General features: G+C 36.1%; 2 protein-coding genes across 2 annotated transcripts in view; one reads left to right on the top strand and one right to left on the bottom strand.

Annotated features, from left to right (window-relative positions):
* Window positions 1-15,352, top strand: part of LOC144435375 (glutamate receptor ionotropic, NMDA 2A-like) — a 20,879-nt gene extending 5,527 nt beyond the window's left edge. The window contains exons 2-11 of the mRNA XM_078123970.1: window positions 1-433; window positions 784-996; window positions 3,748-4,036; window positions 5,447-5,572; window positions 5,943-6,163; window positions 6,699-6,859; window positions 8,126-8,307; window positions 13,070-13,317; window positions 13,843-13,985; window positions 14,926-15,352. The exon at window positions 1-433 is cut by the window's left edge and continues 308 nt beyond it. Coding sequence (XP_077980096.1) covers window positions 1-433; window positions 784-996; window positions 3,748-4,036; window positions 5,447-5,572; window positions 5,943-6,163; window positions 6,699-6,859; window positions 8,126-8,307; window positions 13,070-13,317; window positions 13,843-13,985; window positions 14,926-15,352 — 2,443 coding nt within the window. The remainder of the gene's footprint in view (window positions 434-783; window positions 997-3,747; window positions 4,037-5,446; window positions 5,573-5,942; window positions 6,164-6,698; window positions 6,860-8,125; window positions 8,308-13,069; window positions 13,318-13,842; window positions 13,986-14,925) is intronic.
* A 10,632-nt stretch (window positions 15,353-25,984) lies between these two features.
* On the bottom strand, window positions 25,985-27,277 carry LOC144435374 (carbohydrate sulfotransferase 1-like). The gene has a single exon (XM_078123969.1). The coding sequence runs from the start codon at window positions 27,275-27,277 to the stop codon at window positions 25,985-25,987; it is 1,293 nt and encodes a 430-aa protein (XP_077980095.1).
* Window positions 27,278-27,500: the final 223 nt, after the last annotated feature.

Genomic DNA, 27,500 nt, shown 5'->3' with positions numbered 1-27,500 from the left:
TGCTAAGACGATTTTTAGAACTGCTGAACATTTAGGCCTCCTAAAACATGGATTTATTTGGCTTGTTTTAGAGCTATCCGTAGGCGGACATGAAGCAGTAATGAATGTACCGAAAGAATTTCCAATTGGACTTATAGCTGTCAAGTTTTCCGATCTGCAATATAGTATAGAAACAGCTTTAGAAGACGCCGTTGAGATGTATAGTAAAAAACTCGGGTGGTTTCTAAAGGAAGGTCGTTCCATTGAGTTTGGAAATCCACTAGGCTGTCATGCTACAGAACGGCACAGTTTTAACAAAAATTCTAGAACATTTTTTGACTACCTCTCAAACGATAGCGTAACATATAAGAACTACTATTTCGATAGGCATGGTGTTGTCAAAAATCCTCGCATTACTTTGTTAAACCTAGAAGTAGACAGAAAATGGAGACAGGTTAGTAGTTTTAATACAAACCTTTTATGGACACCTATATGCAATACCATGTCATTTCGAAGTTAATACAGTTATTTGAAAACATAATATGTTAATATTAATTTTCAAGTATAGGGTTAGTGACAACCCCTTCATCTTGAAGTCGATCAATAAGAAAGGGTTTGTGATACTGTAACAGTAAACCCAGTTATGTGTATGTAGGTCCGTAGGAACACATCATGATACTTTCACTTCGAATTTATGTCTTAAACGCTGTTAGTATTGGGAAAAAAAGGTCAGTGCAATTTTTCTTTCCGGCTCCTATAGCATGCTTCACTATTAACCACGTAATATTACATACATATATACAGGTTGGTTTTTGGCAAAATGGTAACATAACACTAGACGGTGTTGTTTGGCTTGGAGGTAACCACGATCCGCCGGAGAATTTATCACCACACAGGCATATGATGTTTACAACCATTGTTGAAGAACCGTTTGTGTTTTCAATTCCGCTAGAAGAACATGAAATAGTATGTAAATATGGCATCAAATGTATCGCTGTAAACCAGACAAGTGGGTATGTTATAATTAGTTTTATAGTTATTCTTATTTTCGTACACAAAGCAACCCCCTAACACTGGTTTCAAAAGTCAACATTCTAGCTATCGCATTAACATATACAAAGTGGTTTACAAATCTATTGTACACACCATATTTGCTCGTTGGACATATTCACCAGTAACATTCGCACACAATAAACAAGCATCACATTTAAGTAGGGGCTAAAAATAATGTTTAAAAAAAATATTTTAGAAATCTCTTTTACCCCTCAACAAAAAGATGTCGCTCTTCGAGATAGACAACGGTTTCTTTAGACCATTGAAGCATGTATGTGAAACAAAATGTCCGACGGATTTCAACATAGATATAAATATAGGCAATTAGGGCTTGCAATACTAAGGTACCGTGCTTTTTTTTCACTAGCAATATTAAAATCATCACACATTGTATCATCTTCTACTCTGACTCATGTAGCACATGTTATTTATACGCGCGCACAGAGAGAGCCTGAGAGAGAGAGAGAGAGAGAGAGAGAGAGAGAGAGAGAGAGAGAGAGAGAGAGAGAGAGAGAGAGAGAGAGAGAGAGAGAGAGAGAGACTTGTTATTTGTCAGATAACGCTGTTCAAGCTTGAACCATCACTTCTCACTGTGCAGCTTATATGTGTGTATTTATGTTACCCATAAATTCAACGACTGTCATAGCAAAAGTAAAACAAATTAGTTAATTAGCTCGTAGGAATAAAATGCACATATTTACATAATTTTAAAAAAAAACGTAAAACGGAACAACGTTCAGAAGACGAGATAATAATTTAATTGAATTGAAAATGTTTCATTTTCTATCATTTCAATAATCAACCACCTACAATCACCCAAACATTCTCTGGGATATTAATAGCGTTCAGATATTCACGTCATAACGTTGTCTTGCTATTGTCCGTGCTTGCTCATCCGCAGATGACAAATATGGCAATGCGTACATCAGTCATACTATATTTCACACATGTTTTGCCTATTTCTCCAATCATCCTTTTCAGTAAAAGATGTTAATGTATTTTGAAAGCAAATATGATGTATATACTATATATCATTTCAATATCAACTGTTTTTTTTTTATAATGAATTAATACAAATCTGAAAGGCACTTTTCAAGGACGAGTGGTAGCTGTTAAGTATTATACGTAACACCGAAATTATCATTATAGTGCTGCCAATCGAAGTATAAACCATGGACATTAACAACGTATCGATGCATTACTAAAATAGGTTTGTGTCTGTGTAAAAAAAAATAGCAGACTCAGAACAAATAAGTGCCACAATTATACCCGTCTTTACTGATAACTTCAGTTATAACAAGTTTCATATTTGGAGTCTCTTGAGGTTACCAATGGTTGTTGTGATCACTCCATACATCTAGCCTTAATGTCATCCAATAGGCAGGGTATATTTTGCAACAATGGATATATGTGGGTCCGTTTGGCAGCGTTTTTAAAGTACACTGTCATTCAACTGCACGGCTGTGTAGACAATGACTACTATAGCTAAAGTCCATGTCAATGCATCATGCCAAGTTCAGTAATGATTCAATGTGTTGCTGTACCCCATCGTTCATCCTTCGGTTAGAAGTATGGTGTTCATACTGATTTTGCATACCGCAGTAAGCATTCTACTTACTAGAATATATCTATTGAGCATTGTGCCTATTTTTCATTCCAAAATTGAAACACTCAAGTTGTAATATTTAACATATTACATTGCTATATTTGAGCCAATACATTTTTATTTTTTTAAATTTTGTAAACGTTTCTATATAAATTATAGCAACGTTCCACAGCATTCTTTGTATCGACTATATCATGTATACCGAAATTAACTTTGCATACTCAAATGCGAGTGTGTGCGTGACATCGCTTTTCACAAGAACTACAGAGTAATTGATGGCTTGATGGCAGTTTTGTCGGTACTGATATATGCGTACATAAAATATTCAAACTTATTGTCTCCATAGATCATCGATCATCAATATGTCAGGCAGGGAAGATAATCAGTGTATTTATTTATTCCCATGTTCTTTGTCTGCTTATTAATAATTACACTAGAGAGGAAAATACTTTTCCTGTTCTGTGTTTAAAGTAGAGTTATATGTACACTTTGGCTTCTACGGAGATTTTTTCACAAGATAACTAACGTCTTTTATATAGTATGACGGCCTTATTTTAGTTAACCGTATGTTTCTCAACATGACATCCTTATAAAGGTCGGACGGTCGGTTATTTTGTTAAAATAATCTTTACTTGAGGGTTATGCTTTCAATTCACAATAGCACTTTAACAGTCTGAATGACTTAGAAATGACAATTACAGTCAGAAGGAAAATGAGAACCATTTTTTTTCAATGAAAAGTCTCTAATTTCAACAATAAATAATTTTTGTTCAAATACGCACTTTGGGGATCGTCGTGTGTGATGTGATTTAGATGTCATCCTGCCGTTGGGGGCGTCTATTTTTTATTTCGCAAGATTGAATAAAATGAAGGGTAGGTAGGTCATGAGAGAATGACTGCCTTTATAACAATAAAAAAGAACGAACAGAGTTGGTAGATGTTGTATCCACAGTTTTCTTATTCTCAGTAGTTTGCTTGTATGCAACCAACTACTAATATTAAATGCAATCTGTCGTTTATTTATGTATTTCAAATCATTGGAAAGCAGTCGCAGAAAAAATACGTTTCTAACCGAAGGTTTTTCTATTTGTAGTGAACATTATTACCAGTGCTGTCTCGGCTTTTGTATGGACTTGCTTGAGCAACTCAGCCAAGACATCGGTTTTACGTTTGATCTCCACGTGGTCGATGACAACAACTACGGAGCCCCAGTGGATGGACATTGGAACGGGATGATTGGAGACATTGTCAAACATGAAGCAGATGGAGCGATCGGAGCCGTAAGAATCACCAAAGAGCGTGCTGAGGTTGTTGACTTTTCTACTCCTTTCATTTCCACTGGTATAAGTGTGCTCATTCGAAAAGAAGACGGCGAAATTCCGAGCACTGCATTCTTAGGTAAGCAAAATGGTTCCCACAACGCATATGTGATTCATCTCTATGGCATGGAAATATATTAGATGCTATAGGCCTGATAGAGGCCTGTCTCTGTGCATCGGTCTAGTGCACAGACGAGAATTTCAGAAACCACAAGCGTATTTTCTTCAAATTTTGTTCGAGATCATTAGAGCGAGTTTAATAGGCAACGCTCAGTGAGATGCCGTCAACGTCCTTATTATATAGTTACCAATCTCTTGAAACAAAAGAGGGTTGAATATAGAACACAAAATAGTTTTTTTGGGAACTTAGTGAGCATGAAAAGGATATTTTTTGACCAACTGTACTTCTCGTAGCTGTCTAGACTCAAACAAAAAAGTATATGACTTTTCTTTCTTCGTAAACCGCCTGCTGACTTGAGGGTAAGATTTGGAGAAATTAGTGGACGGCCGACAAGGAATTAACTTAAATTGTCCACATATAGAGAACGTAAATAACAAGCCGATAGTACTAACATGACCACTTTTAACAATTTCGTTATGGTAACAGTTTCATTTCTGAAATATAAGACAACAATATTTTATGAACAATACACTATTATTACTATAATGAATATCATCAACGAGTCGTGGATGGTGCAGTATAAGATAAACCAAGAATTTAAGTTTTCTAGTCTCTAATTCACATTTTTGAAAGTATAGTCGTATTTTGTGATATTTACCCCTTAAACAAACTGCACACCAGGCCGTGAAAGCGTGTATTCTTGTATACATGATCTGAAGAGCTAGTAAATTATGTAGGGAATGTAAAAAATATTGCACGTAGGCTACAATATGATCGGGATTCGTACGTGTCATAAACAAGTGAAGCCTATGGTGATTGATGTCGGGGTAGTATTTCTAGTGTACGGAGTGGCCTGCAAAATATACGGGGTGGTGTTACAATTTTTTCTATCAATTTTTTCTAACCTATATATGGCTTTGAAAGGAAAACCAACAACATTGAATAATGGATAGCCCTGACACGTCCTACAGTAGGTGAACTAAATTTGAAACTAAAAATTGAATACCGTGTACTAGCGAATATATTGTAAAGGTTGTCATATGGGTTATCAAAGCTGAGATAGTTTTGCTGATCAGTTTGGTGACTTTTTTAAAACACAGCTCGTTGCAGGTTAGTGTTCACTGGCTCTAATAACCGATAAGAAAATGCACATGCTACACTTTCAATATAGCTAGATTAAATGAATACAGTTTCGTGTATTTTGATGACCGTATTTGATGTCTGTATGGTGGTAATGTAGTTCATTTTATTCAGACGTAAGAAACTGCATTCATTCAATCTTCATTTCTTTTCTCTATTTATAGTCTATATCACAATAACAAGTTATTTTGTTCTGTGTATAACGAACATATCATTTATATTTTTCAGGTTCTTTCCATCTCACTGTATGGTTGTTTCTTTTAATTATTGCCGTCCATGTTACGGCCTTTGTGGTATTCCTTTTCGAATGGTTCAGCCCTGGCGGATATGATAGGGATTTTGACAAAGGACGGGGTATGTAACTATATTTTGGTATATGTTTTTAAATATATCATGTTAACTATCTTGGAATAGTCCACCGCTATTAGCATATATGTATGTTTTAGAACAGTTGAGTTTATCAGACTTTCAAATCGAAATAAGTAATGATACATTCATCAATTCAAATATACAAATGCTGTGTGATACGATAATGAGTCGCCGGGTACTAAATAATTTGATATCACGAAAGATCACCCCATAATTCTTCGCTTGATTCTCAAAGTTTTTTATTTTGCTTTTTGTAGTGTTGCCTCTTTCGCAGATGTTTCATAATACCTTTCTCAATGTACATACTTTATAGATGTTCATATTTTCAGGATCACGTTTTCATTTTTTTTTTCAGTTTCCAAGTTCACAATTGGTAGTTCAATCTGGTTGACTTATGGTATACTATTCAACAGTACAGTGCAACTAAATGTCCCTCGAAGTTACACAGCCAAGTTCATGACCAATATGTGGGCATGTTTTTCCTTAGTGTTTGTAGCCATGTATACAGCGGACTTGGTCACTCACATGATACAGGAAGATAGCCATTTGCCAGTTTCCGGTTATGGAGATCCAAAGGTACGTACACAATTAAGAAAATGTCCAATATAGTGCAGTGTGGGCATATATATATATATATATATATATATATATATATATATATATATATATATATATTATAATACATAAATTACTCAAATGGCAATAACAACTTTCATATCGCAAGCTAATTAATATAATGTCAGATAGAGAGATGCCATAAATAAATAAATAAATAAAATTTACCTGTGTTTTTCATTTTCCAGAGATGTAGCAGCAAGATTAACTATTTATATCAATTGCATTATTTATGAAATACTTAATTAAAATCATTCGACGATTCCTCCTGAAAGTTCGTTGACCTAATTGTTTAAATCATCCATGATTAGAAATTACAGTCCTACGCAGGCAAGCGTTCCTAACGAGCAAGCAATAAATCCTACAGTCGTATATCATGTTGCCCTGAATGGAGATTCATCGCCTTAGATTAATTAAAGATCCCAGTCAAGCGTGACTAACGCTCAGACTATAAATTAATTGGTTGCCTTGTCTTTGACACTATTGTTTTCCACAGTTACAAAATCCCCTAAACTATAAACCGCCGCTGAAGTTTGCTACAGTGACGGCCAGCAGCGTTGAAACGTTGATTATGAAGAGTAATCCTGGAATGCATGAGTATATGAAAAACTTTGGTGCTAAGACAGCAGCTCAGGCAGTAAAGGCCCTAAAGGCAGGGTGAGATATTGTAGTCTATTGTTGTTGGCTTGTTCGTTATTTAGCTTGCTTGCTTGCTTGCTTGCTTTTTTGAGTATGTAACAGTAAAAAGTGATAGAAAGAATATGACATGGCGCTTGGTCATAGGGATTATTGCAGACAAGGTATATATATATATATATATATATATATATATATATATATATATATATATATATATATATATATATATATATATATATATATATATATATATATATATATATATATATATATATATATATATATAGGAAGTCAGTGGTAAGATTTGTCCGTAGTACAGTGCTCGATACGTCTGCACGCAGAGCGGAGTATATGTTGAGGGTAGAAGAAAATCAAGTCGGGTTTTTCGTCTCTACAAGCCTGTTTCGTGAGTAAATCACTCGTCAGGAGATGTTGATGTACATCAACATCTCCTGACGAGTGATTTACTCACGAAACAGGCTTGTAGAGACGAAAAACCCGACTTGATTTTCTTCTACCCTCAACATATATATATATATATATATATATATATATATATATATATATATATATATATATATATATATATATATATATATATATATAATATGTGTGAGTGAGTGAGTGAGTGAGTGGGTGAGTGAGTGAGCGAGTGTGTGTATACGTATGTACGTACGTAATATGCATGCATGTATGTACACATGTATGTATGTATGTATGTATGTATGTATGTATGTATGTATGCATGTGTATATATATAAGCATGCATGCGCTGCAGGGTGGAAGCTTAGGATGAAGGCGTCAGTTAAACCATAGACTCTCCACCAACTAGGTGGAGGGTCCATGGTTGAACCTGCATACAAATGAGTGAGTGAGTGAGTGAATTAATGAATGAGTGAGTGAGTGAGTGAATGAATGAATGAATGAATGAATGAATGAATGAATGAATGAATGAATGAATGAATGAACGAATCATGTGAATGAGTGAACGAATGAATGAATGAATGAATGAATGAATGAATTGTAGATATGTCTATCGGACACTATAAGATTGAACTTGTCTTAGCATACATAACGAAATGCGAAAAGAAAGAAAGTAGTGGGTGTCGAATTCATACCTTCGTGATTGCACTCCAGAGTGGCATGTAGAAACAAGGGCATGTGAATGTGACTGTTCTGCCAACTGTTCCGTTTCATATAACAATCTTTCCCAGTGTATAGTCGCCGTTCTACAGGAAGTGAATAACCATTTACATCTTCATTTTAATTTTCACTTTGTATTAGGGAACTTGACGCATTCATATATGATTCTGAAGTATTGATCGCGCTGGCGAAGAAAGATGACCACTGCGACCTAATAACGGTGGGCGATGTATATGCAAGTACGGGGTATGCTGTAGCATTTACCAAGGAGTCTCATTGGATACACAGATTTGATGGGCAACTGCTTCAATACAAGAGCGATGGTAAGAACGAATACATGTTATATCATGCATGGAGGGGAGTGGGATGTCTTATAAATATACACTTTGTACAAATTTCTCTCAAGCATCATCATGACGTGGTTATTTGAAGACATATAGACAGCGTATGATTTAGTGTTCTGCAGTTCAGTCAAATTTCTCAATGTAAATCACCTCATGGGCAAACAATTGAGAAATTCTGCTTGCCGACCTGACAGTGGTATCAAAAGTAACATTTTAAACAAAGGTCACGAAAAATAGACTTACCACCCGAAAAAAATGGGTACAGAATAATTAAGAAAGAATCTGTACCTATGCTTTATTAAAGAAAATTAAGTCATAGAATTTACATATTTTTTTATTGAAATTGATATAACATGAATGTAGACCCTTTAATTGCGGGAAGGATGCTCATCAATAAGAATGCATCATGAATCAGATGCATGCAACTATAGTCCATTGCTGGTTAGCGTTCACTGGCTCTGTTTGATGCAGCCTCGCAGACATCAATTCGAAAATACACATGCTACACTTTAAGACTGAATGAATACATTTTCCTACAACATTTTGTCTAAAATGAAATGACCTAATGTGCCACTATATGCAGAAGTTAAATGCTGACAGGAAAACATCGACGCCAACGTATCTGCATCTAGTAAGATAAAATGTAGCAAGAAATTCGATCCAAAGACTTGCTATCTTGAAAATGTAGAATGCGCAGATTCGTATTAGTTTCTGCCTGGTTGTATCGATCAATTAGAGCCAGCAAACGCTAACCTGCAATGAGCTGTACATTTATTTTGAATAATTTGTACTGTGACTTAGCCGAGATTCGTTCGTACTACTTAAAGAAATTTCAGGTTCATGTATATGCAGCATGTACTTTCTAGTAAATATGTCATCAGTAAGTTTGATACACAATATTGGAATCTCAAGCTATTTTGATTCCTTCCTGAATTGGCTAACTAATAAGATGTGCTGCTCTGATAGAGCCAGAGGGTAATATGTCCGTCTCAATTTCAAAGAGATAACAAGAAAATACATTTAGTCTCTCTGGGAAGGAGACATCTCTGTTGCCACCAGACGACCCACCTCCGGGCACTCTTATACTTTTCACATCGATACTGATTACACTCAGGTTAATTGTGATCCCATTGTATACCTAATGTGAATTGATAACATCAAAGTACACGTTTCCGTTTCGACCAAGACATGTTTCGCCTAAAACTTGGACCACCAACTGATGAGTAAAATAAATGACCTCGGGTAAAATACGACGAAAATAGCAGTGTCTTGCCACACACTAGGTCAGAAAATTACATGGAAAACCCCGTTTGGTGAGATAATGTTCCTAAAAGAAATAATTCTAGAAGCCGTTATATAAACCTGTTGTGAATATAAACTAGACCGGTATTACAATCATGTACATTGTGTGTTATATCATATACGTTCTCTCCAATGTATATGGCTGTGTCAACGACCGGTGATAGCATTATTACATGGAGGGTCACCTTCAATTGACAAATTATCGCATGCATTTCCAAATTAATCGTCTCACCTTGAGAATACATAACTAAAAGAATTGGGTAGCCAGAGGCCAAGAATTGCTATCGCTTTTTAAAAGCCATAATTAATATTATCATGTTTTAATATTGTACCAATGAAAGTCTATTTACTCGCCATTTTTACATCCCGTAAGGGTACGGGAGGTATTAAAAGGGGAAGGTGTGTCTGTGTGTCTGTCTGTCCGTCTGTCTGTCTGTCTGTCTGTCTGTCTGTCTGTCTGTCTGTCTGTCTGTCTGTGTCATCATTTTCTAAAAATCGGCTGGCTCAATTGTAATGAGATTTGGGATATATAATTTTTAGGGTTATAGCTAGACCTGATTAGGTTTTGAGCCAGATCTGTTAATGTTTAATTAGAGAAATTTGCATATTAGTGAAATCAACTAATTACGCAATATCTTAAGACTGCATACTTCAATTTAAATATAATTTAGTGTATTCGTTCAACATAACAACACACATTTGTCCTATAAAATTCGTTGATGTACGTATCTAACAGCGTTAATGAATAATTTGCATAATTAATTATTTTTGGTAATTAGGCTATATCTTAAGAATACATACTTCAAATTCAACATAATTTAGTACATACGTTAACCATAAGAGAACATATATGTCCTATCAAGTTTGTTGATGCACCGTACAGTTTTAATGAATAATTTGCATAATTAATGATTTTCGGTAATTAGGCTATATCTTAAGAATGCATACTTCAATTCCAATATAATTCAGTACACACGTTAACCATAACAATCACATATGTCCTGTAAAGCTTGTTGGTGTACCTTTCAGTGTTAATGAATAATTTGCATAATTAATGATTCTTGGTAATTAGGCTATATCTTACGACTGCATACGTCAATTTCAATACAATTCAGTACATACTATAGTACATTAACCATAACAAATTGTGTATGTCCTATAAGTTAGTTGAATAATGATGTACTTTACAGTGTTAATGAATAATTTGCATAATTAATGATTTTAGGTAATTAGGCTTTATCTTAAGACTGCATACTTCAATTTCAATACAATTTAGTACATATGTTAACCATAACAAAGCGGATATGTCCTATAAAATCTTTTATATAGCTTAGTTTTAATGAAAAATTTGCACAATTAATGATTTTAGGTAACTAGGTTGTATCTTAAAAATGCAAGCTTCAAATTTCGTATAATATGATACGTACATTATAATAATGCGCACCTGTCCTATGAAGTTTGTTGCTACAACTTTTTCATTTAATAAGTATTTTGAATAATGAATGATATTCAGTAATTAAGCAGTATCATACACTCTTACATTCATTAACCTAAGAAAGCAAGCTTGTCCAAAAAACAGAGCCTGTTACCATAGTTTTTTAGTTTAATGAGTTATTTACATAATTAGTGATTCCCTTACGGGAGGCATTCAGTTTAAATCTGTTTGTCAATACTTTCTACACATTGTTGACAACTAGAAATTGGCAAAATAACACGATCTTCTTTAAGCAGAATTAAGATGCATCCTTTCAAGAATGAGATTACAGTGCACTTTGGGGTATCTTGGTGTTTTTAACTCTCATTTTGTTCGCATAGAGCGAGCGAGGGAGAGATCTAGAGAGAGAGAAAGAGAGAGATAGAGACAGACAGACAGACAGACAGACAGACAGACAGACAGACAGAGACAGTGACAGCGAGAGACAGAGACAGAGAGAGACAGGGACAGAGAGAGACAGAGAGAGAGACAGACACAGAGAGACAGACAGGGAGAGGCAGACAGAGACAGACAGACTTTGTATAATGATAATGGAAAGTGAAAAAGAAATTGCTGTACTTTTAAGACAGACAGACAGACAGACAGACAGACAGACAGACTTTGTATAATGATAATGAAAAGTGATAAAGAATTGCTATACTTTTTCTCAGTATAAACCAGCTATTTCAGTAATGATTAAACATAAATTTGATGAATTGTCTTGCTTCAGCTGTTTACTTTCTTACTGATAACGAACATGATTACTTATCCGCGTCTTCAGTAGCACCTCTGTAATTGTTTGCAATTGAAGTTATATATTTGTGTGTAAGAAATGGCATGTCCCACAGGTGAAATGCAAAGGTAATTCGGATAACATTGTAAAAACGGATAAAGGTAAAACATATAACCAATTACGAAATATTTAAATAAGATTTTATTAGGTACATCATAAAGCTTTTCCTACCATCGAAATTCAATGTTATGCATACAATGTCCAATTCTCACGCCTTGATAGAGAAAGTTGATACAAAATTGTTACCAAGAATATTCCACATGTTGACTTTCAAATATTTTAAAAGCTAAATGAGGTATTTTCACAACTGAAGTGTCACGTGTAGTTAGTTCGTGGCATTCATACAAAATGTACATGACAAGTTGACGGAGTTACCATACACTATAATAAACTTCGTGAGCCGAAATCTCAAATATTGCTCCAAACGCGACGGCTCCTTTAAATTCAACAAGATTTGTAATGCACTTGGTACATTATTCTTCGCAAGGGACGAAGTTAAATACAAAGTGGTTGAATGAGTGTTGGATATCGATTAAAACACGAAAAAAAAGGGAAAAAAACAAAGGTAAGTATAATTACACAAAAACTAAGAAATCGACAATCAGGGAATTAGAAGTTGAAAGTAAAAATCGCGAAACCTGAAATAAAAACGTCGACTGGTTCAACAAAACCATACTCTCTGGAACATTTATCGTCTGGCTGGACAAAATGTCCACAACATTGCTACATTTTATCGTCTGCCGCTACAAAATCTTACCAATATTGCTACATTTTATCGTCTGTTACTACAAAAAGCTCTTGCTACATTTTATCCTCTGGCTCAACAAAACTTTGCCAATATCGCTAATTTTATCGTCTAGCTAAACAAAAACCTTACTGATATTGCTACATTTTATTATCGTGCTCAACTTTTGGTTATATGATTTTTGTTGAGCCAGACGACATTTTGTTTCAGGTATTAGACTAATGATTGTGATTGGGAGATATAGCGGGTCTTCAAGGGCGTCAGTGGCTAGCAGTAACCGAAATTAAACGGAGGAGTTTTCAAGATGTAGTTCCAATTATGATAGCTCATCAAAGGTTTCCAAAGATACCCTGAAACCGACCCTTGTTAGGGTTTAGGCCTATATATAGCAATCGTAACTCTTGTACTGTTGTTGTATTATTTACAGGCTTTATGGAAAAACTGAGCAATACGTGGATGGATAGTGCGTGTGATACGAAGGGAGGAGGACAAAAAGCGTCGAGACAGACATTAGGAATTGAGAATCTAGCTGGAGTATTTTACGTTTTGTCTGCTGGAATTTGTGTGAGCTTTGCAATATTTATTGGGGAACATATCGGTCGCAAATGCTGTAATAAAACTCGTAATTGCTGCAAAGGAAAAAAACAGAAAAAATCTTTTTCAGTTCTCGTACAGGTGAGTATATGGCTAAAATTTAAACACTGCCTTCTAGGCAAATAGTGACATACCGATTATTTAAACGTTAAATTGTATGGGATATCCTCTGTAATTAGGTCTTTTAAAATCGAAGGAACCTAGCTCCAAAAACTAAACCAGAAAGTGTAAACAGTAAACAAGCACAATACATTGTGGCACATTCATAACCCAAAATATGTAGGCCAATGGGGGATGACACCCAGTGTGTCATTTATACACATGTATCCTGCGTCGATACACAGACACTTACTTGTCTCTGGTCGATATTAGGAGTTCTGAATATGGTCCAATATATGAGCTATGGCGCCCTCATACGGTCAGTATATTAACATATCCGCACGCAGATACACAAAATTACGTCAGTTGGCAACAGACATACGCTAATGACCTCGTGTCGAATTTTCCTCTTTCCTAGAAACACAGTGAAGTCATACATCATTTCATCTTTACACATTTTAGTATATTTTATTTACCTAATCTATTTCTATTGGATTTCTTTCTGAGGTCGTGGCACAAAACCTTTCAAGGGTACGATCAAAACCTCAGCTGGAGCCGGAATGTCATAACCTGTCGTGCTTACAGCAAATGGCGGAATTAAGGAAAATCAAACGCAAAATTAAAGAACTTGAACGACTATTAGGACAGTGGTAAGTGGTTGTTGTCTAACAGAAATTTACGGTCTTACATCTACAGCTAAACATAACATGCTTCAATTCACGAGGGATTTGGTGCATCCGATGTAGTCTTTCAAAATTCCACCCCTTACGAAAATCTTCGTTTTAATACTAACAGTAATAGCGATGTCATGCTAAAGCTGTGCAAGCCACATATTTCGGTTATATATTTACACACAAATTAACCGAAGAGAAAGGAAGATGTTTCTTAAGCTTATGCAAGCCATTTGAGGGATACCAGAAAACTAGAGAGAGTATAGAGTTTCAATTCGGTGGCACGATACGTTAAATACGTCTCACACAACATTTTTTTCACAAATCACACAAAACGTACAGACACTGGTAGCACACATGCACTTAAAATGTAACATTTTTTTTCTCACTGTATTTGAATCTTCCGATCCATGGTCTCATCAGACAGTGATGTTGATTTGTGTACACATGTAAATGTATCATTTGATATGCTTGGGCGCACCAGTAAAGGATGTTTATGTCATTCCTAACAAGAAGTTAAACCTTGTATTCGTGGAAATGTTCTCTCTGTCTCTGTCTGTCTGTCTGTCTGTCTGTCTGTCTGTCTGTCTGTCTGTCTGTCTGTGTGTCTGTATGTATGTCTGTGTGTGTGTCTGTGTGTGTGTCTGTCTGTCTCTCTCTCTCTCTCTCTCTCTCTCTCTCTCTCTCTCTCTCTCTCTCTCTCTCTCTCTTTCTCCCTCTCTCTCTCCCCTACCTGCCTGTGTGTATCATTGCACCATCTTAATTCTTCGATGTCGATCTAAGTCATCGTCGCAAACCACGACCTGTTTTACGGCAACGTTCTTAACGAGCCTCCCACTGGAAATATATAGTGGTAGAAAAAATAACTCTGGTTTGCGAGAATGATCTAAGTATTTATCCATCACTCCCCTCCCAACAGGTCACCAGGTGCCCTTTCCAAATTGAACAAAACATTAGATGACGGGGATCCATTTTGGACTGAGGCTGACGAAACGGATGACCTCGACGATGCACCCGTACAAAACAGAGGAAGGAAAAACACCTATGCAGAAGCCATTGATGAAGAAGAATTAATTCCTTTGAATTTTCCTATGCTTTCACCACTACAAAACAATGTTGCCTGTCTTCCAACAAACTGGACAGAAAATATTAACAACACTGATAACAAATTAAAACAAAGGTCTTTTGGCCCATCGAATCACATCGATGTAAAGAAAAAACAAAACTGGAGAAATTCAAGACCGAGGAGGGTGGACAACGGTGACGTTTTTGAACAAAGAGAATTAATTCCTCCGAACGCAACAATTGATGAGATTGACGATGCGAGTCTAGAAACAACTGTATAAGACGAGTGTTTCGTTCTTAAGGGTGGGAGAGGGTTAATTGTTAAGGGGAGGGGGGGGGGTTATGGTTTAGATTTACAGAAGAGCTTTGTAAACATTACAGCAGGAATTTTGTTGATCTTTATACCAGTTCGTATCAACAATAGTTCAGCCCGGGGTACTTTTACATTGTAGGTGCTCTCAAGAAGAACAATATTTATTATAATGCACACCGATCTGTTAGATTATCCAACCACTGAGATCCTAGCAATGAAGAAACCTTAATGAATAAGTTACAAGGACATTTGATATTAAGTAAGTTCTGAGAAAAATTACTATTTCGCTGTACTAAAATGATTGCTTAATATACAAATAAAATTCATAAAGGTTGCACTACAACTTTATAGTACATAATTTTAGTGTATGTTTTAGCATGTCGTAACAAAATAAGACGATAACACGTTTTCATTTTAAAGCTACACTCTGAGCTGTAACTGTAAACTGATCATGACACGTGTACGTGAAACTGGTTTGATAATGCCCGAGTCACAATATCATACACCCTGCACTGTATTCACGAATCACCTGTGGGGTAAACGTATCAGTGGATCGGAGCAGTACCCTTAGTATGATGGTGTAATGTATATCCGATGTAATTGATTTTCTGGGTCCGCTCCTAAAAACCAGTGGCCCCCCCTCCCCAATGAGTCATGATTTATCATTTATAGTGTGACATCTATAATGTCTAGTTATTGGAATTTTAACAATTATAAGTGAATATATTGTTGTCCGATCGAAAAAAATAATACCTCAGTTACAGTTAAAGCAGATTTAAGGTCAACTCTTCATTTTTCCTTTTTAGGATGATCAATGATGTTTCATATACAGTACGGTGACATCCCGAAATGTGACGTATTCTCTAGTTCCCATGCAACCCTGAGCACCTGTGACGTTGCCATTTCAAGTTGCCGACAGTGACGTTCTCATGGTTTTCTAATCATGCCGTAGAGGGCGTGTGTTTTATTATATTTGTAGTAGTATCGGCGTGATTAAGTATAATGGTTGATCGGCAAATGAAAAAAAAGAGATAACGATAAAAAGGACCACCTTTACACAAAATCGAACGAATAGTAATACTTAACTATATGCATGGGAGTATATCTTGCTAATGTAGTCACACGTTTCGAGAATATATGTTTATTATGCGATGAAAAATATCAGGACTTTGTTGCGGTGAAGGACCTTCTAGAGTTTATGGCTCATGATAAATTGCTAAAAAATGGCTTCATCTTGACGCTACAAACAAAACGACAAGAAACACACAATCATAGAGAATTTCATTCCAGTTTACCAGTCCTCAGCTGACCTTCGTGTGATATTAGAACAGTCTACAATATGTTGGAACAGCTATGCCCGCATATAATTTAATTATGCAGCTGTGCATCACAATACAATGTAGTATAAATAATAAATAATAATGTTTATTTTCGCCAGAAAAAAAAAAAAAAAGACACAATATCTCGTACAAAGAGCTCGACATTACAAATAAATTTACAGAGCTTAATGTTATAAATTATTCAGATTAGAAAACACACACACACACACACACACACACACACACACACACACACACACACACACACACACACACACACACACATGTAAGGTGAACATTTCTGGCGGGGATCACAAATAGTTCATTCGAACTAGTCTGAATGTGACCCTCAGACACAATGCGAAAAATACTTTTAAAGGTGAACGTCTGTGAAAGATGGTCGAACGGTATAAGAAGTATAACAGCTGTATATGCCGATGGGTAGATTAATTAACAGTAAATGATATCTACATAACATAACAGTGGAATAGCACTGAAAAGAGAAGTTTAGCTGGTAAGTAGCCAGTTCTTCAAGTGATACTTAAATTCATGGCGTTTATTGAGATTCTTGATAAAGTCTGGTATTGAGTTCCAGTGTTTGGTTGCAGCGTACTTGAAGCTATGATGGTTCAAAGAAAGATTAAATTTTGGAGTATAAAAATTGTCACTTGTTGCCTGTCGTGTTGAGTAACTATGAGGTAAAATGTCGAGGTAATTATCAACGCTGTGCGCAAAGCGACTACTCTTTAAATCAAAAATAAACATACAGGTACTAAATTTGCTCTGTTTATGAATATCTAAAATATTAAGTTTACGAAAAATAGGAGCAGTGTGAGCACGAAAGTCTGCGAAAGTAATAAGGCGAACTATTTGCTTCTGTAACTTCAAGATAGGATTTAACAAGCTCATATAGGTATTGCCCCAAATTTCAATACAATACGATATGTGTGGTAAGATCATGGAGTTGTACAGTAGGATAAGTGTTGATTGGGGAACGATATGACGGAGTTTTGAAATAATCCCTACAATTGGTGCAATTGAATTTCTAACCTTGTCAATGTGAGGTTTCCAAGTCATATGTTCATCTAGGAATACTCCCAGATAGTTGGTTGAAGAGACACCAAGTATGGGAGAATTACCAATGTTCAGACTACCAGATACATTGACGGATCTCTGGGGTGTTTTTATTATCATGTAGTTCGTTTTTTCGGAATTTATAGTCAGTTTGTTCGCATTACACCAATCGCAGACTTTCCTGAAATCAATATCGATCTGATTTAGATTGACAGTATTAGTCTGGTTCTTGATAAATTGGAATAAATTCGTATCATCTGCAAAGAGTCTGAAGTCAAATGATCCAGTGGAGTTAACAATGTCATTGATATAGATTAGAAACAAGATAGGACCTAGTATTGATCCTTGCGGAACACCACAACTTATTGACATGCATGATGAAGAACTATCACTGACATTTACAGTTTGCTTACGATTGGTCAGATAGCTTTTGAACCAGAGTAGTGGTAAACCCCTTATGCCATAATGTTCTAATTTACATAACAAAATGTCATGATTGATTGTATCAAATGCTTTTCTAAGGTCTATAAAAATTCCAAATGTCAAAAATCCCTTGTCCATTTTTTCAGCAATGTTAGCGACCAGATCAGCAAGAGCCAGTTTTGTACTGTGCTTCTTGCGAAAGCCGAACTGTGTTTCTATTAAAATATTATATTTTTCGAGGTAGTTAAGTAATTGCTTATTTATAACGGATTCAATTATTTTGCTGATAATTGGCAAGATCGAGATCGGTCGATAATTTCCAACATCTTGGGCAGAGCCCTTCTTATAGACTGGGATCACTTTTGCAACTTTTAAATCATCTGGGAAGGTACCTTGGATCAGTGAACAGTTAATCACATGGGTGAGTGGAGCGGAAATTATATTTGCGGCATGTTTCACCAATTTTGGATGAACCATGTCTTGCCCGGTGGCTTTTTCAGGGTCCAGTTTTTGAATTTCACTAAGAACTTCGTTCTCACACACAGGTCGAAAGTAAAAAGAGTTGACGTAGTTACCTCTAAGGTATTGATTAAAATCAGAAACAGTTGTTATCCTCGCTGCAAGTTTAGGACCAACATTCGTAAAGTAGTAATTAAATTCTTCAGCTATATCTTTGTTTTCTGAAAGGAGAGTTTTTTGAGGGTCTCTTCCTTTGATACTGTCTGGGATAAGGTTTGACTTACTTTTGTTTAAAATTTCCTTTATCACTCGCCATGTCTTGTTAGTGTTTCCATGAGATGAAGTGAATAGATTAGCATAATGACTTTTCTTTGCTGACTTGAGGAGCTTCGACAAGATATTCCTGTACGCTGTGTACTTAATTTTGATATGATGATGATGGGGGTTACTTTTCATTTTCTTGAATAATCTATGCTTTGTAGAAATAGATTTGAGCAAACCCTTGGAAAGCCAAGGTTTCTGGATTGGTTTTGGCTTGTGATGAGACGATTTCAGGCGGAGATGTTTTCTCAGTACACTATAGAATAAGTTATAGAAATTTGCATAGGCATCAGTCGGGTCACGGCAGTCATAAACTGTTTGCCATGGTATATCATCCAAATCAGCAAGGAAAGCGTCTTTGTTGTAGCTCTTAAAGTCATAACGTTGAAAGGTAGTGTTAGGTTTGAAAACGTGGTTAAACTGTTTGATGATACCGAATATGGGATAGTGGTCGGTAATGTCTGACAGAATAACTCCGCTTTCAATGAAGTAGTCAGTGATGGTAGAAAGAAAGTGATCAATGGTTGAACTTGAAGAGGAAGTTACTCGGGTAGGGGTGTTAATTAACTGTGAGAAATTGTATGTGTTTAAAAGAGAGTTGTAATGAATAGCAGGTGTATTGTCAAAGGAAGTATCGATGTTTACATCACCAAGGATTACAAATTCCCTTCCCTTGATTGACATCTGGTCGATGCATGCTTCAAAACTATCAAAGAATTCGTCATATGGCGTATTGGGTCTACGGTAAATAACACCTACCACAACTCTTTTGTTTTCAATGACACATTCAACAAAAATAGACTCACAATGTGCAATACTTTTTGAATTTATGCGGGTGGTTTGCAAGGAGTTGTGAGTGTACAATGCAACGCCGCCACCCTGAGAACCCTTACGATTACATGTGATAAGATTAAACGAAGGTAAATTGTAAAGGCAACAGTTTGAATCTGGTTTCAACCATGTTTCTGACAGAGCAATAAAGTGAAAATTCTGCTGTAAGATGCTAAGCAAGGACACAAAATCATCGTAATGTTTTGACAATGATCTTATGTTTAGATGCAGGAAAGAACAAGCATTACATGATATCTCTCTGTTTTCATTGAACTGATCAACACTATATGACTTACAATTGTATTTGATTATGGCTTCTTCAGTCATTCATGTGAAATGATTAAGTACTATTGGAAATATTAAACGGTAAGAGTTACTTTATACGTTGAATGTCGTCTTCTGACTTTATCTTCACTACAGGTGAATCATCTATTTCAATCCCCTTGGTTTCATTGGTTTCTATAGTCGACCAGACATTCTAAATTTACTTCATTAATGAGTTAATTATTCAAATGGCTTTCATACCGTCAGTTGGCGTTTCAATAGGTCTACCAATACACAGTAGTGTTGAGAGCTGTTATTTTTGTTATCTATTTTCATTTATTTGATTAAATATTCAATATCGTTTTTTGTTTATTTTATTTTACTGGCATCATGACGTACCGATAAGAATGACAGGTTCTGATCAGTAAATTATCTATGTACAAGAGACAACATACAGGCTGAATGCCAGTAGTAAGTATGATTAAATCTAATTGGATGTTAGAATTCGAATTTCATAAAAGTAATGTATATTGGGCCTAAGCAGAATTTATGGTGGACGCGACGAAAATAAGATGTAAATGATCAATATGATGATTTATAATTGAAAGGTCATACGTTTAGAGAATTCTGTATTGTGTGGCGGATCTAAAATTTGCGACAATACCTTCGCTCGATGATTGACCCCTTGTTTCAACTGAACTATATATTATAGTTTGTTTCAAATAACCCGACCGACCCTAGATGAAGCCGCCGACCCTGGCCTAAGCTTTTTTTTTACGCGTGGGATAGCTAAAAGATAACATGATTATGGCAATTTACTCTAACAGTCGATTTCCCTGACACAACGAACTGGGTGTGCCAGATAGAATATACATTCTTTTTTCGTCAATTAATACTACACCTGTACTTGGTACACCATACTTGGATCTAAATGTTCAACAACATGTAGAGTATGTGAGCTGATACTACTGTAGGATTACGGGAATCATGTGCATGCAGCGTGGGTTTTTCAACATAACAAAAAACTAATTTAGGGATTAAATGAATATTATTTTCATTTTTAACTGAATATGTTTGATATCAATATAAAAAGTGTTCTTGCAGAAGAAAATATAACCTCCTGATAACAATAACGTCTTTTAGTACATTATTCTTTAAAAAAATAGCATTTTTTGAATGAATGAATGAATGAATGAATGAATGTGAACCCATTTAATCTACCAGGCGGTAACATGTTTATAGCGCCTGATAAAAACTGCACACCCATATATGCATATAAAAACCGTGTTTGTTATTAATGTTTATAGACTTCTCAATAAAATTGAACTTAATATAAAACGCAAAATATGTAAAGTTTTAAGAAGATATCGTAAAAGCAGCAACAAATATAAATAAACGTGGAAATAGCATAAAAAATAAATATCTGGAAAATTCAAATAATTCAGTTCACTGAAAAACGCAAAATGTATAAAGGTCAAAGTTAAGGTTCAAAGTTCAACCGTATTCGTGGTGCACCAATTTGCAGTTTAGATCCTTCGCGCTGGTGGATTCGACAACGTCCGCTCGTAGTGTGACCCGTGGAGTGGTCGTAAAATCGAAGTCCACCAACGTAAAACGTCAAACTTTGATTCAATAGTATACTTGAATCGCATATTTGGACTGAAATATGTTGTTGACGGATCCAGCACTTCAACTACCTTTTTTTTGACAGTTACTCCGCCTATAAATTCCAGAAAGGAATGATTGCCATTTATTTTTTACACGTATGCGTACAGAAATTACTGGCCCCGGAGTCAATCAGGGCGGCGCGAGCAGGGAAAAATTTCACCATCCTCGGCCTCGATCCCTCGAGAGCGGCGCCCTCGAGTCGTTGCGCACCATGCACTGAGAATTCCGACTTAAAGGTGTTCAGTCATAAACCCTCATGAATAACAGCAAAGAACTGCAGTGTGACTCTACATCATATAAGTTCAGAGTTGAGAATGCTTTGTCAGTGATCAGCTGATGATTCATTGGAACTTGTATTAAATTCAAGATTGCTTGAGGATGGGCAAGCCTTCCAACATATAGAACTTGAGATAAGGGTGGCCCTATTTTTAAAAAATGTTTCTCATTACTTTTTTAAGGGTCGGTTGGTCGATTTTACAAAACAAAGTAAAAGTGTTTCAATAAATAAAATCACCTTCTTCATCTTTCTTAGTCTGGATGCCAACGTGTTTATTTTTCTATTACCGTACAGGAACTAGACTACATGTTTCTCTGCCTCTCATTTTTCTCCTCTCAATCTTCTTTTCACTGGATTCGTCGCGGTAACAAGCTCTTTTTACAAGCCGTGTCTCTACACAATTGACATGTTCTAAGCCCCCACCCCTCCGTCATGAAAGAAATACTCTGTTCGTGAACAAGTATCGTTGTTGCCGCCACGAATGTAGATGACGTCGACAGTCCACGTCGGACAGTTTCTTATTTTCGCTAGAGATGGCGCTGTTTTGCAAAATATTAAGGGAGGGGGGGGGGGGTGAAAATGATGTTTTTTTAATTTTGATGTCGGAGCTGAAAATTTGGGTCGATCGGGTAACGAGAAATAGGAAAAAATAGGATCACACTTATCAGTCAGTCAACGCTGTGCATGCAATAGGTACAACCCAACGAATACTGTTATCTACGCAATACTCATACAGTAACCGTATGTTTCCACAAAAAGGGCGAAATCTGAACGGTTCAGATCGTATTTCACATCACGAGAAATGATCAGAAGAATTAGTATCACACTAAACCCATACTGTCACATCTTCCCAGAACTGTATTTACATACCCCACCCGTTAGATTTCCTAAAAAAACATCTATATATGTCTCTGTAGTATTCAACACGCCAGACGCACAATTAATAGGAAATGTAAATATACACTGCTGGGAGTGATTGGCATAGTTTATCAAACCCTCAAATATTACAGGTATTAAATGCCAATCTGGTCTTTAATATGAACATTAATGCATTCATGTTTTCTTCTGAAGTAGCAGGAAACGGCGTTGCTATGGACACAAAGGGCAGGTATGGCGTGCTCGAAATGGCATGGGAAACACTGATGAACATGTAGGTTTTTTTTCAAGCATAAACCATTACGGTCAGGTGCAACCAATGCTACCATGGTAACGACCTTTGATGACGCAATTCTTTAAAATGCAAATAGACATGCACACTGTGTCGCTTTATCTAGATGACTGCGAGCGAATTGATCATCATAGGTACACTGAATAACTTGGGTTATCGCCGGTTCAAATAAGACGTTTAAATGGGCTGACTGTATACGTAGATTTAATGTGTATTGAGTGTACTGACACTTTATAGTCAAATATATCAATGTTTGTGCTGTGCTCAGCTCGAGGAGATATTTGAGTACTGAGAACACAGAATGAAATTGAACAAGTATGCATTGAATGGCGGCCATTTAGTATTCAAACCACACAATACAAATACAAAACACGAACGTATATACATGTATATACATTTGATGATGACCTTCAGGGGTATCACCTTCTCAATGTTTTCCCGCTGTTTGTAATTTATAGGTGACATCCTTGTGTAACACTCAGTTCAAGAATTTCATACGGCATGTTACGATGAAGATGGATCTCAAATTCGTTTAGTTTCTCGAAGTCTAAATGTGATAATTACCTTAGTGGTGGCGTCATTTGAATCTGATCTAATTTTACATTGTTCATACGACATGAACTTCCTGAAATATAAATGTAAATACCATATACCTTATTAGACAACAACACCGATATTTTACTTATAAAATACAAAGTCCGCATTTCTATCTGATACAAGCACACAATTCAATTCAATTCAATCCAATGCAATATCTTTATTATCCATATATGAATGCGGAAATTTGTCTTTAGGCTCAAAATACAATTTACAAAACAATTTACACAAGTACAATATACATTCTGTAAGTTTAAAATGGTCTTGGAACAAACGATTTTTTTTTGAAGTGGTTTTTCCTTGCAACTCAGTGAGAGGCCAGGCATTCTGTAACGGCGTCCAGAATGGGGGCTTATCAAAAGAGCTGGGTAAGGGATGCATATTGTCATAGACAATAAACGTATGTAATGTATTTTTTAGTATGTCCGCGCACATTGATAAATACATTGTAAAAGAAGATACAAACTGAATACATAGTAATTACTGTTATACGTAAAACAGGCATATTGTGGTAACCGAGGTACGACGGAACACATTTTAGTACTGATATGCGGGCTTAAATTTTGTGGTGATTTCAAATTATACATAATGATTTTTTACTGATCGAAACACTGGTCGCGTTATTACGTTAACGCCAAGAACAGATATAAACAGATTGAAATAAGAGGAGATATCCCGTTTAGCCACTCAGTATAGTGAACCAATCATTCGAATTGTACGGATTTTTATAAACGGAATTGATGGTGTTGCCTAGGTAACGGTTTGGTAATATTTTACCCAGACTTCCGTGATTATAGTAATACTAAAAACTAATAATGATGTCATAAAATGTAAAACTAGAACGAATTGATAAACTAATTAACCGACAGAATATTTGTTTAAATTTAAAGTGTCTTCAATTTACATGAGTAACACGTCAAATCATACAAGATACATTAACATACATGTAATCAACACGGCTGTTGCACAATAAAACTGAACAAAACTGATTTGATAAAACTGAAAACAACCAGAAGATTAGTCCGACATCTTGTTACGCAATGTGCTAGCCAACATATCATGCATCATAAATAAACATTGAAAAACTGCTAGTGTTGTAGCCAACTGACGATCACACTAAAGTGTGAAATTCATGAGTTATACTATAATTATAGTGTAGAACTCTGTAGTCTCTTATGCTTTGCTACTATTATTGCATTGAGAACTGGTCTTTCCTGAGAGACGACTATACTAACACACGCACACACACACACACACACACACACACACACACACACACACACACAAACACACACACACACACACACTCAAACACAAACATAAACACACACACACACACATAATTATCTGCTACTAATATTACTGATCTCTCCCAGCGAGACACTTACATTCATATGACTATGTATATATTTATACATTTATATATAATCCCTTGAAATCAATGTTAGTTTGACGTTATACTGCTCCGCTTATGATTCCGCAGACTAATACAAATTTGAGCTGATAAGCGGGAGGAATAGGGTATGTGCGTTAGCCGTTCTCAAGTCTACAGTTAGGCTATTTCACTGTTATTTCACTGTTACCTTGACCTAATTAGTTTTGGTGGATACACAAGCAATTCTCAGTACACATATACTAGTATTAGTAGTAATCTGGAGACCTGTACATTTATCGTCCAGGTTAGAATTATCCAGAGGGGAAATTGTGATTGCATCGTAACTAGTGAGCCATCCCTGCAAATTCATCAGTACCCAGCAATTATTTTTTTTAAAAACCACACTACTTTTTTTTTGTATCAGGAGAGACACGATCATCACACCTACGAAAAGACCGACCTTCATCAGCAGTCAGTTTTATGTTCTGTACGACAAGTTTGCAAACACCTGTACGTTTATGAGAGGCGGTAAAGATCCCCCGGCCGTTAAAATCCGAAACAACAATAATCTCAAAAAATAAAACAGTATCTCAAAAAATAAAACAGTATCTTTTTTTAAAAAAAGGTGAAATTCCGTAAAACGATATGTTTGTGTTATATATATATATATATATATATATATATATATATATATATATATATATATATATATATATATATATATATATATATATATTCAATTGCACGATCAAAGCAGAAAACAAGAATAATTCGGTGAATAGATCATTACATGGAAACAAATGTGACGATAAACCGCCCTGTGTTTAGTTTAACGGCAAAACCAACGATTGTGATAAATTCAACAACTGTGTAGTTGTCTCGACTATCCTGTAGTTCATTATCTCCATGAATTTCGTACATGAACCCGTTTCTTGAATGGCTTTCACAAGACCCAGGGTCATCTTTGTTCGCCAATTCTCCGAGATCAATTTTGAATTTCTCTTAGTGCTGTATACGTAATTTTCATTATTTTGGCTGTCATCAGCTTTCGTATTGTCGTCTAGCCATTTTACGATATTTTGAGGTAATTCTCCCAAGCCAGTAAATCTATACATTTGCGAAGCAACATCATGAGGGTTCCTAGCTAAGTCTTCGTATCTCACCGGCATATAGTTTTCTCCCCCAATCCACAAAGACAGTTGTTTCCCAAGTAAGACATTTTGCAACATCGAGGTACAGTATGTTTCCAACCTTTTTCGTAGGGGAGGTTTGTCCACGTAATGTTCGGCGGTCAATACCTTATTCGCTCTGCTTTTGCTGATCACTAGATAATCATTGTTGTGAATTGGAATAACGGAAGACATCATTCCGCGTGGATCCCTGAGGATATTTATAACTTTAAGATTTATACCTTTATCCTCCATCAAGTGAAGAACAATGTTTAGGTGAGGTAATCTGACTGTTTTAGCAGCCCTGATTTTAATCTTGTTGCACGACTCCGTTGCCATTTCAGGCGTAACCTTCCTACAGGTTTCGAAAGTACCTTGTTTACTATTCCAATTTGTGCAGAGTTGATCGTTTACCCATGACTTGACGAGATCTATTTTGCGTACAGGCTCACGCTCGTTGAAGTCATTTATAACCGCTCGTAGAAAGGGAGAGGTGAAATTGCATCTGTAAAAATCGCCCAACTGTTGGGCTGCCTGTGTAGGAAGAAACGGGTCACTGTCATGCAAGCCAAGGTCTTGGAGTGGTTCAAAAACGTACAACGTGTCAGTATTCTGATTGAACATTTCACCTGCGAAACTCGACCCCGTCCTCATGCTTGCTAGTATCAATATGTTGGTCCTGGACGTCGTTTCTTTACGTGAACCTGAACTTGGTCCGGTGAGGTGTTGATAATCACACTTGCTCTGTGTTATTTTCTGTTCCAAAAGAGAAATTGAGTCGTTCAGTTGTTTCACCTGCGTGGTATTGGTTCGCCATGCCTCCTGTATTCGTTCCTTGACATTCAATATGGCGGATTCGATTTGTTGATCATTGCCATTGACTGAACCTGCATGAGTGTAGCATTCCTTATTTACCTGTTGAGGACCATTTCTCACTAATACATCCATGGTACGAGGAACCAGTCGGTGATATATGAAAAGTACTGCTATAACATTCACAATTAAAACAAACAACAACAGCTGTCTGCAATTCCTGACCCATTTTGTCACTGCTTCAACAGTTACGGTGCTCATCGTGGAACGGTCTGATTGCTTATGCGTTATGGATGTTGTAGAGCTCGCTCGAGCTTGCCACGCACTAGTTACTGTTTCCGTACCTCCATGAGTATTC

The sequence above is a fragment of the Glandiceps talaboti genome, chromosome 5 (assembly GCF_964340395.1).
Source record: "Glandiceps talaboti chromosome 5, keGlaTala1.1, whole genome shotgun sequence".
Lineage (NCBI taxonomy): Eukaryota > Metazoa > Hemichordata > Enteropneusta > Spengelidae > Glandiceps > Glandiceps talaboti.
This window is presented reverse-complemented; position numbering and strand designations above follow the sequence as displayed.